At 40.3% G+C, this 17,895-nt stretch overlaps 2 protein-coding genes across 3 annotated transcripts in view; one reads left to right on the top strand and one right to left on the bottom strand.

Annotated features, from left to right (window-relative positions):
- Window positions 1–6,326, top strand: part of LOC108729272 (leukocyte receptor cluster member 8 homolog) — an 8,377-nt gene extending 2,051 nt beyond the window's left edge. The window contains exons 2-6 of the mRNA XM_018458305.1: window positions 1,755–2,182; window positions 2,815–4,004; window positions 4,406–4,739; window positions 4,827–5,034; window positions 5,532–6,326. Coding sequence (XP_018313807.1) covers window positions 1,755–2,182; window positions 2,815–4,004; window positions 4,406–4,739; window positions 4,827–5,034; window positions 5,532–5,694 — 2,323 coding nt within the window. The 3' untranslated portion in view covers window positions 5,695–6,326. The remainder of the gene's footprint in view (window positions 1–1,754; window positions 2,183–2,814; window positions 4,005–4,405; window positions 4,740–4,826; window positions 5,035–5,531) is intronic.
- A 272-nt stretch (window positions 6,327–6,598) lies between these two features.
- Window positions 6,599–17,895, bottom strand: part of Pka-R1 (protein kinase, cAMP-dependent, regulatory subunit type 1) — a 16,370-nt gene continuing 5,073 nt past the window's right edge. Inside the window, exons 1-5 of one of the 2 annotated variants that reach the window (XM_018458309.1) lie at window positions 15,039–15,475; window positions 11,030–11,339; window positions 10,670–10,936; window positions 10,225–10,428; window positions 8,645–8,817 (exon numbers count right to left, since the gene is read on the bottom strand). In XM_018458309.1, the coding sequence (XP_018313811.1) occupies window positions 8,645–8,817; window positions 10,225–10,428; window positions 10,670–10,936; window positions 11,030–11,339; window positions 15,039–15,050 (966 nt within the window). In that variant the 5' untranslated portion in view covers window positions 15,051–15,475. Of the gene's footprint in view, window positions 8,818–10,224; window positions 10,429–10,669; window positions 10,937–11,029; window positions 11,340–15,038; window positions 15,476–17,895 lie in introns of those variants that run through there. The other variant, XM_018458308.1, reaches the window with a different exon arrangement.

Raw genomic sequence — 17,895 nt, 5'->3', positions numbered from 1 at the left:
GGCTACTGAGCATCTAAAGATAAATTTAAGGAAGCCTTAAGTACAAGGTCTGACTATGAATACGGGTCTCAGCATCAGGGAATCGATTCTGTATCTTGAAACAAGGTGAAAATTACAAAAGTGAGCAAATTTACTAGAATACTGATAATTTCATTGGTCAACATCTAGTAAATTTGCTCACTTTTGTAATTTTCACCTTGTTTGAAAATACAGAATCTACTCCCAGGTTAATCATGAGGTTTGTTCGTGTCACAAGATCCAACATGCTCCAACATGCTCCTACTATAGCTCCTACTCACTCTATCAAGCGCGGAGTGAGTAAGCTATGGTAGGAGCATATTGGAACGTGTTATGCGACGAGTATGCGACGCGAACAAACCTATGGTGGAATCAGAAAGGTGAAGCATTGCGCATAATGGGACAAAGAGGGGGCGATTTCGACCAATTAAACGCTATCGGCATTTCACTGTCTATTGCGTATCCTTCGGAATGCTTCACCTTTCTGGTTCCACCATAAGATTAATTGTGTTTGAGTATTTTGAAACGAAATGAAAATTATGAAAGTGTGCTTTACTGTTGATCAATAAAATTATAAATATTTTAGTAAATTCACATTTACTTTTGTAATGTTTATCTCGTCTCAAGATACACAATCGACTCTCAATTCAGAACTTTCTTTGAAACAAAATATAACCCCGGTCTGTGATTCTTTCCTGTAAATGACACTAAACAAATTAGATTTATTATTAATGGATTACCTATCCTTTTAAGAATACAATAGAATATTAATAAAGTAAATTCTGAGAAGACGCACAATTTGAAATGAATTATTTTATGCGCGAGCGACGTTTGTAACAACCTTCTTCGTGCAAATGTAGTTAGTCGAGAGTTTGTTTTGATTTTAATACCACTAATATGTTATATTATTGGCTATGTTCACACAATAAAAGCAACTATCGAGTATATCCAGGAGCGCAACCACTGGCTAAGTTTCCACCGAGGGTTAAAGTTGGGTCAAAGTACAAGAACTGACCAATCACAGTCGAATATTCCCCTGTCATAGTCGAATGACAGGGGAATGCTTGACTGTAGTTGGTCAGTTCTTGTACTCTGACCCAACTCTAACCCTCGATGGAAACTTAGCCATTGATGCATCCAGAAGCGCAAAGCGCTCAATGAGCTCTTGTATCTGATTGGCATATTCCAATAGAACTAAAAATATAGACCAAACAGATATAGGCTGCGGTCCACTTGACCCTACAAACGCTTCGAAGTATTCTTTGATTAGTCAATTCGTAAAATTCTTTGTTCTGATTGGTCGCTCAAACGCTTCGAAACGTTTGTAGCGTCAAGTGGACCGCAGCTATAAGAGCTCACTGAGCGCTCAGTGAGCGGTCGTGGTATTGAATGCACCCATTAGGCTCTTAGTAATCCGTTGAGTTATTGGTGGATGTTCCCTTTATAAAATTCTTTAATTGTAATGATTGGTTTTTTTTTGCCCTTAATTCCTCATGGACCTAAATGTATAAATGTAATATTATATTATTAATTTATTGCTTATTATGATGTAATATATTTCTATAATAATCATTTTTATTGATGTTATTTAAGTAATGTCACTTGCAATAATTGAAAATTTGATATTAGATAATATTTATAACAAGATATCAAATTTTTTGTCAATACTGTTGTAGGAATTATCATAAAATGGAGTTGCGTTTACAAATGATAACTTTCATAATTTTGTTTTGCAGACAAATGTATGGCCCAGGATATCAAGGTGTGCCGCATCAAGGACAGATGTTTAACTATTATCACATGATGCCAGGATATGGCCAGACTTTTAATCCTCAACAGATGCAGCAGCATCAACAACAGCAGCAGCAACCGCAGCAACAGCAGCAGCAGCAGCCGCAACAGCAGCAGCAGCAGCAACAGCAGCAACAGGGAAACAATCAGACAAAGCAACAGTTACATCAACAACCTCCTATACCTGGTACTCCGATGCCTCTAGATGATGAATCTGATCTTCCACCGTTGCCGCCCGGTCCACCGCCAACAACTCCATCAACTCAACAACATAACAATCACATGCAACAACAGCAGATGACTTCTTATTCAGGATTGATGTACAATTCGTTTCCCTATGGTAACTGGAATGGAATGCATAACAATACTTCTCGTAAGAGTTTCATTATATTTTTTAATGATAAATAGAGATGGGTAAAGAAATTGCAGCAAAATTGATCACGTTTTTAAATGATTTTAATAAAAGTATATTGTTTCAGTCTTATATATGTACAAATAATATACCAATTTTAATAGTAAAAATAATTGGGGTTGTATGGGTTTTAAAAAAAAAAAAATATTTTGAAAATTTCGATACATAATAATCATATAAGATAATGTGTGTGAATTATAGAATAGATATAATATATATATATATCCAGCATATTATATATACTAGACAATGGTTTATGTTGGCCTTGTATGCGAGACAAAGGGGAAATACCCAACTCGGGTCTCTCTTCCTCTAACAAAGATTATTCTTTATCTTTAGAGAGAGAAGAGAGACTTGTTGTGTTTTTCTCTCTCTCGCACGCGAAGGCCAGATATCGCGTGTCATGTTTCGTTTATTTACACTATACTTTATGAGTTCTAGAATATTGTTCTATTGTTCTTTATCTTGAAAGTTTGCTTCTATCGTCATGTAATGTAACTCGTCAATATTTACTGTTATCGTCAGGTACGCTTCGCCCATCTCTATGACGTATAATTTGAACATATAGCTCTGAAAGTACTAATTCTTTACAGAGTATAATGGTCAGACTATCCGTTTCAATTTACCAAACAAAAAAACGGGTCTTGGATACGTGCCGTCCGGGAATAGCGGCGCCGCGAAGAGAAAACGTAAGCGGAACAAAAATTTAGCAGCTCAATTCAACAATAGCTTTCAGGGAAATGCTCCGATTGGTCCCTTCATGCCTAACGGACCGAATGCAAAACCTGCGGAACTACCACCGTTACCTCCCGCGCAATGCGAAGTGGCAGTCCCTCCGCCGCCAAGTGAGGAGCCTCCTAATTCTGTCGTGCCGATCACCACGGTTTCCAGCAATGCGGTCCCCACTACTGGCACTATTCCCTCCGTCGTTCAAAGTCCGGTCGGGGATTGGCCCGACAGTCTGAAGAATTATGTAAACCGATGCTACGAGAAATGTAAAACGGCAGTCGATAAAGATCAAGTCGAAATCATACTGAAGGGCAAGATCACACGCGCCGCGAATGACGGCTCGCTCTGGGTGAAGGACTGGGATAAGGAGCCTCTGCCCAGCATCCACAGCGAACGTATGACCATGACGATTAAACCTTCGAAGCCGGCGTTAAAGCTGGCGAATCCTCTGGCGAGCCCACTGGTCAATGCACAGGGAGGCCTGCGCAAGCCCGGCCTTTCCAGCTCACTCGGGGCTCGGCTTGGCGCGCGTCTCTCTGTGACACACAGCAGGCGGTCGAGGACGAAGTCGAAGTCGAGGTCAAGATCAAGATCCAAATCAAGGTCGCGATCCCGTTCGCGATCGCGATCGCGGTCACGTTCGAGGTCGAGATCAACGCGTTCGCGCACACGTAGCCCGCCGTCGCGCAGGTACAACAACAGGCGCAGCACGTCCTCGTCGTCGAACATTAGCGAACGGGAGCACGAGTACAAGGCCCCTAAAACGAAAAAGTCCGCGCGCAACAAGGCGAATCACAACAAGAAGTCCAAGAAGAATAAGCAGGCTAAATCGCATTTCTATTCCGAATTTGGTTTAGCTACAGGCAACACGGACGAGCTGGGAACCAAGGAGAAGCTACAGCAGCGCGCTGCCAGATTCAACGGCGGTGTTTCCAGGACGGTTGTTAGCAGCGTCGTTATTAGAGATGACTCGAACACGGACTTCGATTTTACCGGACTCCACATCGTCGGTACGTGCAAGGATCTAGAGAAGCCCTACTTGCGTCTCACAACGGTACGTGGATATTCAAAATTATTTACTTTCATCTACAGTTAATGAAACATTAAATGTTTTACTACAGCTGGAATTTAGTTGCACATTTCGGTCGATTTTCAGCTTGGTTTTCCGCGCGGGTTGGTGAAAGCAAGAATCAAGCTGAAAATCGGCCGAAATGTGCAACTAAATCCCAGCTGTTTTACTATGAATTAGGGGTGTTTTATTTGGCGCTTACAACACTCACGAGTATTGTATTTGAGTATTATTTGTCCTTGTTTAACAATTAGTAAACAATAAATATGAAATGATTCCGAGAGCGTTGTAAGCGTTAAGTGGAACGCAGTCTAGATAAAATCAATTATGCCGCAGTCGTGATATAATCACGTATTTTTTGACGAAATTATATAATATTATTACAGGCTCCTGCCCCTTCTGCAGTTCGACCGGTAAGTGTACTTGAAAATTCTTTGGCCCATGTTAAGAAACGTTGGCTGGCCGACCAGGACTACAGATATGCTTGTGACCAATTAAAATCCATCCGGCAAGATCTTACCGTGCAAGGTATCAGGGACGCGTTTACAGTTCATGTATATGAAACCCACGCTCGTGTAGCTTTAGAACGCGGTGATCACGAGGAATTTAATCAGTGTCAGACACAGCTAAAAATGCTTTATCAAGATCTTGGTGGCGAGAATCGATGCGAATTCATTGCGTATCGGATTCTCTATTACATTTTCACAAAAAATACTCAAGGTTGGTAACGAAGTTAACAGACGATTCACAAATATTTCCTGAGATCAAGAATCGCATAAAAATATTCTGTAATATTTTCAATTTCAGACTTAACGACAATTTTAGCAGCACTTTCGTCAGAGGATAAAAATGATGAGTGCATAAAACACGCGTTGAAAATACGATCGGCTTGGTGGTTGGGTAACTTCCATGCTTTTTTCAAACTGTATAGGACAGCTCCGCGTATGTCTGCCTTCTTGATGGATTGGTTTGTCGCTAGAGAGCGCAAGAAGGCATTGAAATTCATGATAAAGTCGTACGTATTAAACCTTATTTCTATATACTGTTATTATTATCTATATATGTAATTATTTTTGTATTTTTCACTGAATAGGATTGTATACTTTATATGTTGATAAAGGTAATTTGTATTTAAACTGACTTTAATTTTGCTCTCAAATTTTTTTAAATTCAATTGTGTTTAATGATAATAAATAGAATCGTAACGTAATTATATCATTTCATTAAAATAGTACAATAGAAAGTATACAATCTCTTAACTGATTTTCTAAACAGAAGTTTTCTAAACAGAAGATTTGGAGAACAGCTTGTTTGTATCAACGCTATGTTTTAACAAATGATATCTATGAAGAAACATGGACCACATGAACTATAATTGCAGATTTCTGTTACAGGACATCGTAGCTGAAAGTTAATTGCATATTTAATTGTTTTTTTTCTGTTTTATGTATTCACTATCATGTCACCATATATGCGGCTATTATCTAACTTTGCATTTCTTCTGCTGTTTAGCTACCGGCAAAATTTGGCGGTTCATTTCGTCGTAGCAGAATTGGCCTTTGATTCTTTGGACAAGTTTTATGAATTTGTCAGCGAGTTCGGCTTGGTTTACGCTGATCTCGCTCGACAGCAAATCGACTGCAAGGCAAGCAGTGGTAGTCTAGGTGGTTGGTAGAAGGCAACGCCACTCTACTGTCCTACCTTTACCCCTTGTGGCGGAAGATATTTTAACATGTGAAAAAGATGGGCCACACACACATTCTCATGCATACATACACATACATACACACACGCGTACCATGCATAAATCTCACGTGTGTCGTATTACGTGTATATGCATATGTTTCCGGCATATGTGCGCTTGTGTGACTCATATGCATATATACAAATATTTAGATAGATATTCCATTTCGCTGGGGTACACATCGGTTCCGTAAATTTTCCTCGCCCTGTGTGCTGGCTCTATCTCTCGCAAACGATCTTCAAATCATCGTCCCACGGCGGTGGCGGAATTTCATCACCGTCGGGCGCAAAAATCGAAAGTTTGGGACTTCGACTGTGAATTTGTACATACACGCTCCCTCGTTCAGTTCCCCCGCGCGCAATTGTACATAATCTCAAGAGGACATTGATGCGGATCTCTCACCGGGGGCTCCTGGAAATTGTACAAAAATCGGGATGGATGATCGTTTCCGTTCACATTCGGCGCTACCTCACTAAAATGATTAGATGAGAAAAAAGCTCGGTATATAACGTCAAGGATCATACTCACAACGCAAACGGTACAGTCTGCGGTCTTCGCAATAGGAAAAAAAAGCCCATCTTTCGTTCGTTATCGACTCGGGACGATTCGTCGACAAGACGACTGCTCTCTCCTTTTCAATCATTCGTAGCGTGATGCGCACGCACGCTTCACTGCTTCGATCGATTTTCCAAATAATTCTTTTAAGTATTAACTACACGCAAAACAACCCAACCGAGCCGCAACGCAAGCTAGCTCTCTCCCTTTGAAGAAGGGTATACTTCAAAGAGAACGCGGATAAGGATTTTATTTCACGAATTCGGAGACACGAGTCGCGCTTGAGATTCGTGCTCGAGAGCCGCTCTTCTCAGAACAGAGCGTTCCTAATCCGCGATAAAGTGTCATTTCCCGGACAAGCCCGAAGAAAATCGGTAAAAATCGGACAGAGGGAAGAAGGAAGAAGAAATGGCAGAATTGTTTCTCCCGGAATATCGGTGGATGGGACTGTTTGTCGAAGATGTCTGGGTTTGGGGATGAAGACAGAAGAACGAAGATAAGGAGAGGACCATACCTCGCGCGAGACGAATGGCGTATCACCATCGGTTCCTTTCGTCGTGTGCCGAGTGATTTTATAATTAATTTTAACAAGTGTCCATGCGCCGTGCGCGGTGCGACGATGCTCCTTTCGACGTTAGAGTCGTCCTATTCTCGTTGGATTCTCTCTAGGTGGTCGACCCTCTTGGTTTTCCTTCGCATTCGTGCGCGCACGCACGCTCATATGCTCGCGCGCGCGCGCATGGAATGTGCACCAGCCGCATTACACGGATTCGGAAAGGGAAAATGACTCATTGTATCATACTTGATCCGAATACGATGTTGTGCATAATAAATTATTTAATTTTCTGACGTTGTACCTTATTTTTTTGTCTCGTTTGTCGTACTATAAACCTAGCGCACTTTAGAGGAGATATAGATTGCGACTTGTTTTGCCTCGACTTCGCCTCGACGATGCTTCGTTTAATAATAAATACCACGGTCGACGGGTTTCTTGATGTCCGCAATTGCAAATTGCGACTGACATTTACGTTGTCGTTGCTAATTATGTATATATCTATATATGTACCGATTCGCCATCGGTAGATAAAATATAATTTAAATGTTAAATAATTTAACAATCCATGAGACAATATAGAACATTTAAAATATATAACAGTAAACGAGAAAATGTCGTTTTCAACGCCGATCCTCTCGCTGCTGGATAATATTTACGGCTCCTGGCTCGTTACTGTATAATTATATCGGATTACATCAGAAATGAAAATTTATTACATATACTTTACATTTACACAATACTTACAATATATTTGCAGTGAAAGAACCCAGCTTTTTACATATCACTACTTGTATTCGACAGAATAGACTTGTGAAATTCATTGAAGATTTCGATTCGCAAAATAAAAGCTGCTAAGTTTAATCGAATGTTGTGAGATTTACATTCAAAATTAAAAATAAGTGTAGACAGAATTATTTATCATGAATGCAAAATGCATAAAAAGAGACTTGGGTGTACTTCACTAATTTACCCTATCGAACAAAAGCGAGACAATATAATTTTTCACTTCTGATGTAATAGAAGCCTTAAAATGGCTTTCGAATAATTTAACGTGGTTCGATCACGAATTCGCGCAATAATATGAGCTTAATGAGCGCCTGCATTTTCGACGTAGACCTCGGGATGCGATTATAAACCACGTTGGGATACACGTATCGGTTTCGATTAAAGATCTCTACAATGCACGCGAGATGCACGCAACGTGCCATTAACCGGATTAACTCGTTAGCGTCTTCAAACAAGAAGGAACATGATCTTATTAGAATCTGTTCTCTAATTCATACTGTTAGTATCCGGTATCATTTGTGATTTTTTTCAGATTCTTTTGTAAATTTTGTTTTTAAAATTAGATTCTTAGCTTCTCGAAAGAGATAGATTAATAATTTCTCGTGCACGAGAATCTTATACGAGTAGGAACAGATCGCGCGGAAGAGATCAACGTCAATATGAATTCGCATGCGCGTCGGCATCGAGTCGCGAGCTACACAGTGCGTAAATAGCCTTACGGTAAATATATTAACAGCGTCTCTCTAAAGATTCCGTTTGTGTTTTTTTGTGTGTATGGCGTGTACACATCTGATTGATAGCTGACGTAATACATTAATTCACTTACATATAAATATTAATCAAATAAAAAAAGATTTAACTATGGTACGACGAAATAACGTAGCCCTCGGTGGAAAATGAAGTCGGGGATGATCGGCAGCGCTGCCTGCGATGACGAGATTGGAGTTAGGAAGAGGAGGGAGGATGCGGAGAGACCGAGTCCGTTTATACGGAGAGGGACACGAAGCTGTTATACTGGGTGATGTTACGTTTCAGAATATCGGCGCACGGACCTAAGACCCGCTCGAACCGTGCCCGATCCAGTTTCACACACTTCAACGGACCCCTAGCCACTACGGTTGCCGCTCGGGGCCTGTCTAGCAGTAGCGCTATTTCTCCTGTAACAAAAAGTTCACGTTATTTCAAAGATCCTCTTTTGCATAAAATTGATTACACCACAATTTTGCATAAAAATTAATAAGTTTAGTAGTTAATTGAATAGCAGAATTAGATTAAAGCTCCTGTTCACTCGTCACTACTATTGCAGATTATGACTAACGTCAGAAGAAAGAAAATACGTAATAAAAATTCTTGCAAAATATTTTAATATGAAAGTGTTTTATTACAACACAATTAATAGAACCGATTTGTAAAATATATCGAAAATTTTCCTTTCATTAATTAATAAATAACACATCTGGAAATAAATATTCAATGTGCATAATACAAAATGAAATGAGCTATGTTGACAACTATGGCAAATCGTTAAATTAATAGTTATCAGGATTGTTATTAAAGTGGTACAGGATACGATTTTCTACTTGCATCTAACGGATCTTGATGAATTAAAAATGACCCGATCTCTCGCAGCCTATTAAGGCCCAGTTTCACAACTCACAGTTAACTCTTAACCGAGGTTCAACTTGTTTCTCATCTCTTTCCAATTCTAAAATTAGAAAGACAATGAATAAGTTGAATCTCGGTTAAGAGTTAACCACGAGTTGTGGAACTGGGCCTAAGTCATTGTAATGACTCGCCGATCCGGCACTCTTCTGTTTGGAAATCGGCGCATATATTCTCGCACCACCTCCGTAGCATTACCGTCGCAGAAACCATACACGAAAATCATGTCAGCATATTCAACGTTAGAATATGTACGCGGCATATTGTGACAGAAGTAATGCATTTGATAGCTTCTGACGAGTAACTGACGAATTTATAGGAGAAAGGCAGAAATGTAAACAAACAAAGAAGTTTTCACCTGAAAACAGAATTATTATTATTGTTTTCGTGTACGATTTCAGCGACGATAATACTTCAGAGGCAGTGCAGCAACGAAACTACGTTTTATCTTTTTTGCGATTTTCTCTAAAACGAAACAAAAATGAAACAAAAACGAGCATATCCCTACAGGACTTTTTTCTTAGTTTATCGATTTTCTACACGCTCCCGAAGTTTAGACATAAATTCGGGACATCCTGTATAGCAATAAATATGATTTAATTTCTCCCAGAAACAAAAATAGTCTTCTGTATATTTTATAAGTCTATTTCGTTGATTGCAAATATTGTTTTATCGAAAAAATATTTCTTTTTATTGTTTTTTCGCTTCTGACGTCAATCTAAAATACAATAGTAGTGGTGAATGAATAGAAACCTTAAATATCAGAGAAAATCGTAAATTCTTATGTTTTTTTGGAATATTAGACATTATCTCGCTATGACAACTGTGTGTCCTCTTCATTATTTTGTAATCAAACTTTCCACGAAAATTCGTTATTAACTGTTTCGGATTTTATATATTACCGAAGTAATCCGATGGTCCTAAACGGCCGACCTCTGCGGGTTCGTCTCCTTCCGAGCGTTGTTGAAGGACCACCGCCGTACCCTCGACGATTATATAAAAATCTTCACCCGGTTCGCCCTGTCGGACTATCGTTTCACCGTCGTCGAACGCTACCGGTTCCAGAGCGTCTGCCACTGTAAGTCTTTCCCATTTATCCAAGGATTCTGCAAAGTGCATCGTAAATATCATTGATGGCCCTCTCCATTTTATCCTCCTATAATATTTTATCTCCATCTAACATCCTTAAAGATCTTATAAGGATTACTTTTACTATTTTAAGTCTGTAACAGAGTAAGAAGATTCTATTATCCTCGGAATTCTGAAGAAGAAATTCCGATTGATTTACACGCGCGTAAAATAGGATAAGTAATCCTCTCAGGGAATGAAGATTCCGAGCGAACTCACCCAGTATTGAAACTCTGGATAAGAACTCCTCGTACATTTTCCTTTTCCTTATAGTAGAGCCCATGAGAATTCTGCGGTAGGAGTCCCTGTCGATGCCCCAGAGCTTCACATCGGTCTTTGCTCTGACTGTGGCGGCGCGTGGAGTTCCGTAGATTAATGCGAGTTCGCCGAAGCTCCCACCCTCGCCAATCGTCGTCGCCAGCTCGCCATTGACGAATATTTCGACTTCTCCTTGATCGATCACGTAGAAATTGTCACCTTCGTCGCCTTGGAAAATATATGATGTTCATTTATTCCATGAATTAATGCGACAAACCAACGAGACGGAAGCACAAGACGATATGTTTGAGCAACACACACCTTGACGAATGATCGCCTCGCCAGGCAGAAAGGTCACGGGGAACATCGCATCGAATATGTCGGAGCGCTCGTTCTCGTCTAGGTGTGCAAACAGCACGTTCTTGGCGATGGCCTTGCTCAGGGCAGCCATGGTTTTGTAATCCTTAGGTACGACCTTCTTGACGTAACTGGTGGCATCCTCTTCGGAGACCGGCTCCGCTGAGATTCCGCCCCGCCGTCGTGGCACCTGCGGGCCCTGTTGTCCCGCAGGCATGTCTTCCGTATCCTCGGGACTCGTGGCGATCTGTTGTTTGGCATCGTGAGCCTGTTCCTGTAAATAAACGAGATAAAGTGTTACCTGAGATGATAGCGCGCACAATGAGATCTTTAACTAAAATATCGATGACTGCGTTTAGTAGAAAAAGCAGCTTTAACAAGATTTTAATATGATTAGTTTTATCTTTAGTTCCTCACTCAATATAAATGTATAAATTAATCATATTAAAGAATCTTACAACAGTTAGCTGCTTTTTCTATTGAAAGCAGCCAATATAATTATTACATTTTGTATACATCTATTTATTCCCATTTTTTTTGGTGTATCGAATCGATTTTTCAATCTCAACGGATTAATTCGACGAAAAGGGAATCTCCTCGCACATAATTAATACAGTCAATTAATACAGACGGAAAAAACAATATAGCATATTCTTACGAGAATCGGTTATCGATTGGCCTGATAAATAATGTAGAAGCCTGTCTTGGCATCGCAGAGTGCACAATAAATTAACACGTTTGCTAAAAACATTTAAAAATTTTCCACGTTGAATTTCAAGCATTTCCTTTTTAATTAATTTTTTACAACTAATTCCCGATTGAAAGTGTGCACTAACGTACACTTTCAACCAAGAATTAAAACAATTATCTCTGTCGATCCCCATCGACGAGGTTCACAGCGACGTGTTACGGTCATCATGTTGCTTGCATATTCGGGAGGAATACAAAATTGCTAAAAAAAAAGGGGAGGGACGCAAATTAATAATTCATTAACCACGCGCCTGACCCTCGTGGCCAGGCTTTTCGCCTCATCGCGTCTATCACGCATATAATTACGATGAAATTATAAATTATGTAGGTCTTTAGATAAAACCTCATGTTATCGTCGCTTATGTATACGATGCACGATGCACATCGCCGGGGTGAGAGAGGTAAGCGAATAATGCCATAGGTCAGTTGGCGTTTTCACGCACGAACGCGCCGTCTCTCTTCGTGGCGAGCCTCGTCGTGGTGCATCGTGCTAACGAGTATATTCAAATCAGCGCAATTCGCAATTCACTCTTTAATTGCCATGATAATATGCCGGCGCACGCTAACGTTACCCGCATACAAGGAGCCATCGCGATCACATCTATTTCGGGGTCTTACAAACCGACGAATACATCTGTAACGCGACATTTATACGTCTCATGAATCACACATAAATAAATTCAAGAAAGAGAAATATCTCTCCGTATGAATCGTGCGTATACTTTGATCTCGCTGGTGAAAATTGAGATACGGTGAGAAATTGTATCTGTTATCTAACCATTCGTGAGAAACACGGAAATGATGCTGGTACTCTGAGAAAAAAAATTGCAGGACGACACTAGAGATTCGGAGTGAAATCTTGCAATTAATCTATAAGATCTTCATTAAAACGTCATTTAGACGTTGATGCTTTTAATGGGAGACATTCAAGTTTCCATTTTAGAATAAGTTGTTCAATGACATCATCAGGTTTATGAATGGCAATTATCGATAGTGGGAGGGGATTTGATCGCGATTCACTAATGATCGCTCGATGTAACGCGGCTCCTAATGAACTCATAAAACTTGACCATCCGATAAATCCTCTGCGAAGACGCGTCTAGGCGCCCGACATGCGCCTCTTGTGCATTAAAAATAGAAGAGCAGAACTGCATTTATCGGAATTATCCAATAGATACGCCAGACGAAATCATATCCTTCAGAATCGCCGCGAATTCGATTACATCTGTTTACGTTTGAACGCAGTTTATGGACAATCTATAAATTAGCACGGGATCCTACCTACAATTCAACGCAAATTGCCAATATATAAATTATCAATTAAGCGGAAACAATAATATACGTCATAAACAATTGAAATTATAATTGCATGCAAAAGCACGTAGGTGTAATTAAACCGACTCTTGTATTCTTGTTTGCGAGACCATCGCGCGGCTTATTATCGCAGGCTGCATACGCTAATATAATAAAGATGTATTATGTCATTGCTATCGCAAACAACATACATAACTGAAACACTAGGCGAATCGCGGACGATAGTTAATAAATCTCTTTTACACACCACACATACCTGGCGCGCGCGCTTTCGGCCCACAAAAATAGAACACGTTCTAATTCCATGAATACAATTCCGCGATTCCGCAATTCCGTTTTGTGCGTTTTACATCCGAGGTGCAGAATTACGCGCGAAACTTTTCTCCCGTTTTTCTCCCACGAATTATCGACTTAAAATGAACTTCGGAAGAATTATGCAGTCAGATAATCGGAGTGAGAAACGCATGCGAGCGTGAACTGGATAAACTATGTGCATAACTATGTATAACTTATGTACACAACTATATATGACATGCCGTATTAGATTCCACTCAAAGTCATCAACGGAATCAACGAATAAACGTTATACTCTCTTATACAATCTCTCGTCAATGATGACATATATGTATGTATATAGTCGTCGGCTGCGGCCAGTAAATGCTGCACGCATACATTCTCACACGCACACACGTCTACATTCTTAGGGACACTCCCGACGTAAGAGAATCTCTCGTCATCTCGGCGCAAGTGTTTTTCAAGCTTATATCTTTTTCACAGAGTGGGGAAATACTTCAAGGATGACTAGAAAAATATATCTCTGAAAAAAGCTTGAACTAAAAAAAAATAAATGTGTTGAATAAATACATATGTAGGAATATTCTTGAAAATTCAATATGGAATATGAGTTATATAAAGAATTATAATTTATATTAATTATTCTGAGATAATGACCATAAGAATTCTTAAGTCAAATGTTTGACTGATCGATAATATTGAACATTTTTCATATTGATCTTAAAAGACTTTAAGATTCCTCTTGAAAGTATCCTGGTTTTTTTTCATTCTGTTGGAAGATGACGTAAAAAGACTGAGTAAATGCCATACTACTCTTAGAAAATTACTTTTCGTTGAAGAAGGCTTCTCGTGCCAACGCGAGTGGCATGGTAAGACTATAGTTGCCATTTACGAGAATCTTTCGTGCCATATAAGAGACGATATCAAATAAGAGTAAAAAGTATCTGTCGTAATTTTTCTAATAAAAAGAATAGCCTTCCCTGATATATTTACTGTTTACGCCTGTAACTTTTAATGTCAAGCCTTCTTCCTTTAATAATTGCGGTCAATCATTTTTTCTTAGAAATATAAAGCCAATGAGTTTGCTGAAGTCACATAACTCTTACAAAATACATAATTAGAAATTCAAAATTAGAAAGCCTTCTTTCTTTAACAATAATTAGAAAACTTTTTTTCCTCTAATAATAATTGCACGGTCATATAAATTTTTCCTAGAAACACAAATCCAACGAGTTCGTTGAAGTTACACAACTCTGGAGAAATAATAACATATTATTAGAGATTCAGAATTAGAAAGATAAGAAAGAGGAAAGAAGTTCACCGACGATTATATGATCGACTTCTTGGAAGTTACAAATCTTTTAATCGGAAAAGCTCTTTCACGTGGCGATTCTTTTCTTTCCATTCCACTTTGACATTTCACTTTCAATTTGCAGAAAAATCGTAAGATCGCTAACTTCTTTCGAGAAACGAAAAACGAAAAGGAACGTAGAATCTTAAAACGCAAAACTCCGTCGATGATTAACATTGATCTATCGATCAAGATCAATTACACGCGCGCGTAACTTGGTCGCGATTATGAGCGACGCACTCGTTCCTCCTCTTTTTCTCGTACCTTATTCATCATTTCTCTCGATCCTCCTCCTTTTCCTTCGCTCTCCTTCTCTCCGTCTGCCCCCGTGTTCTTCTGCTTTCCGCGGACGCGTTAACACTTATGAAACAACCGCTTTTCGCGGCAGCGTGTCGTAGGTCGGCGATCTCGCGGGTTCTCGCGACCGCACGGGAAAGGAGATTGTCTCCGTCGCCGTCACCGCTACCGCCGTCGTCCCGTCGTCGAACACGCGATCTCGCGTCTCCGTCGTCGTCCGCCTTCTCTTCCTCTTCTTCTTCTCTCGCACGCTTCGCGATTTTATAAGGCCTCGGACGGAATCCAATTAGAGGTCAGAGGAGATCTAGCACGCGCGCGCGTCTGTGCGTCCGTCGGCGCGACAGCGTCGGTATGCGTACTGCTGTTGCTGCTGATGCTCGTTTGACCGCTCGCCGCCGTACTCGGCGCCTGCCCGACGGTTCCTGGACGGGACGGATATGCCGCCGAGATGCTGTCTCGTGGTAGTCGGTAAGTAAGGTCTTCCGCTCGCGTTAACGCGCGAACGTAAGCGGCTCCAGTGGGATCGATCCGCAGTGGTGGTGGAGGCGGCGGCGGCAATGATGACGGCATTTTTCAAGACCTCGGCTCGTAAACCTGAGACTCGTAATACTTGGACTCGTGTGGGAAATATGTTTCAGTGACACCGTTATACTTTCCGTTACTTCGCGTCCCACTGCGTATAAAAGTTTTTATCAACGCCATAGTTGGAGCCGTTAGTGAAAGAGCCTGAAGATTAGACATTAATTTCGTAAATGAGTTGAAATAATTAAAAAACCCGTCGATTTTATTTATTAACGATTACCTTTGTTATTCTTACTTTTTAATTATCTTTAGTAACCTTTGTATTACCTTGCGTATAAATTATTATACATTCTACTATTAAATTTGTATTTATTCACAGCGCTTAGAGATACCATCCTAAAGCGCTCGATAAATAACAATTTATCTATAATTATTTCAGTATTTTATCTTCCTTTTCCGTTCTCCTGTTACTTTATACATTGTATTTATTTCGTGTTATCGAATGTTATATTAATATCGCCCTCGTCTCTCCACTGGCTTTCCTTTCGTTGCTACCTACGTGAATTTTCATCTCTTGTCCTCCGAGTGTTCAGGAGTTTGCTGCGCAATGTTGCCGACGTTGTTGTCAAATGGAGGCAGTTGAATATTTTATTGTCATAAATTCGAGCGCCACGACGCCACCGCCGTTCCTGGCTGATGACGTCGGAAGAAAATCGGCGCCGAGACGCGCAGGAAGAGGACACTCTATCGGCGGTTGGATTCCCTCGGTTGTGGCATCTCACATTTTTGTGAACTGCCGGTGCTTTTAACACGCTCTCTCTCTCTCTTTCTTTCACCCTGTTTCCGTCTGTCTATCGTGGCTATAAGGTTGCGCCTCGTTATATTTCGAGCGTGCTCTATGTTTAGATCAGCTGCCCCTATATCGCTCTCTCCTTCTCTCCTTTTGCGCGCACACACACGCATATAACATTTATGTATACGCATACACAATTGCAAGCCCTCTTTTCATCCCCGCGCGGTGCAGTTCTTCTTTTTCTTTCCGCTTTCTCTTACTACGCCCTTCCTATGGCCGGGACACGACAGAGGGTGCTTTTACGACCACGTAGACCTGAGCAAAAAATTCGTGCGGTTATTTAAGGTAAATAATTCTTACAGAAGGGTGAGCCATTTGCTTCAATTAATGAGAAATTCTTTGAGAGTAACTGAAGTTCACCTTTTTCGCTGTGAAACAGCTTTCACGAGTGATGAAAAAAAAAGGGACCGACTTTTCTGCAGAAGTCTTCATCCAATCCCATTTAATTGCTCCGGTAGACTCCCTCGCGATTATAATTGCAAGGACACTTTATTGCAAGAGTTGATTATGCGCGCTTGTTTACTCCTCGTTCTCCTTATATCTTGTGCCATAACTTTCGCCTCAATACTCCTATGTTTGCGCGTCTTTCAGTCCTCTTTTTCTTCCGATAACTCTTTCTGGGTCTCGCGATTATTATTCCACGATCCCGCAGGCATCGTATCTCTCACCATTCCCGAGGGATTTTTCTATTTCAGAGGAATAAATTCCACTTTTTCTCTTCTCCGGTACATACATTTCATCGCATAAGCACGGAAGGCCATCACGCGAGGCGATGATCCGCCGTCCCGCGCGCGTCTTCGCCTTCCTCGATGGCACAGTCAGTGCGCGTCGCTGCACCGTCACGCTGACTGACGCGTGCGACATGGAGACGTTCGATCGAAAGACACCCTCGCGTGATCCTAGATCTCTTCGGCATTATGGGAACGAAAACGATCATTCCCAGACGATTGTTCGACGGAGCAACTTCGATTTTCAAAATGTTAATACACTATATGCTAGCAGTGGCAAGCATATTGCGGCAGATTGGTATATCAATTGCGTCCGCATTAAGCCACGTATTTTTGCCGTTTTTAGACAGCATTCAATACAATTTGCGTTGCAGATTGTCAGAAACCAAATAGAATCTGTCACTTTTTAATCACTTAAAGGGAATGTTTCATTTAAATGGCTGAGAAATACTGAGAGAAAAGTGTGGTTTGGTATTTGTGACTATAATTGTATGATAAAATAATTGTGATAAAAAGTACCATTTTATAGTTTTACAGTCAGTTTTGAAGTAATTACATTCTTTTTATAGAACTATAATAATAATTATTATTACGAAAATTATAGCAATAACTGTAAAAATGGAGCTCCTATATACAGGGTGTTTCCAAATTAAATGGCAAAACTTCGGGAGCGTGTAGAGGAGTAAAAAACTAAGAAAAAAAGTCCTATAGACATATGCTC

This window comes from Mycetomoellerius zeteki, unplaced genomic scaffold (assembly GCF_001594055.1).
Source record: "Mycetomoellerius zeteki isolate Tzet28-1 unplaced genomic scaffold, Tzet1.0 scaffold72, whole genome shotgun sequence".
Lineage (NCBI taxonomy): Eukaryota > Metazoa > Arthropoda > Insecta > Hymenoptera > Formicidae > Mycetomoellerius > Mycetomoellerius zeteki.
Note: the sequence above shows the minus strand (reverse complement) of the source record. Positions and strands in the feature narration are given on the sequence as shown.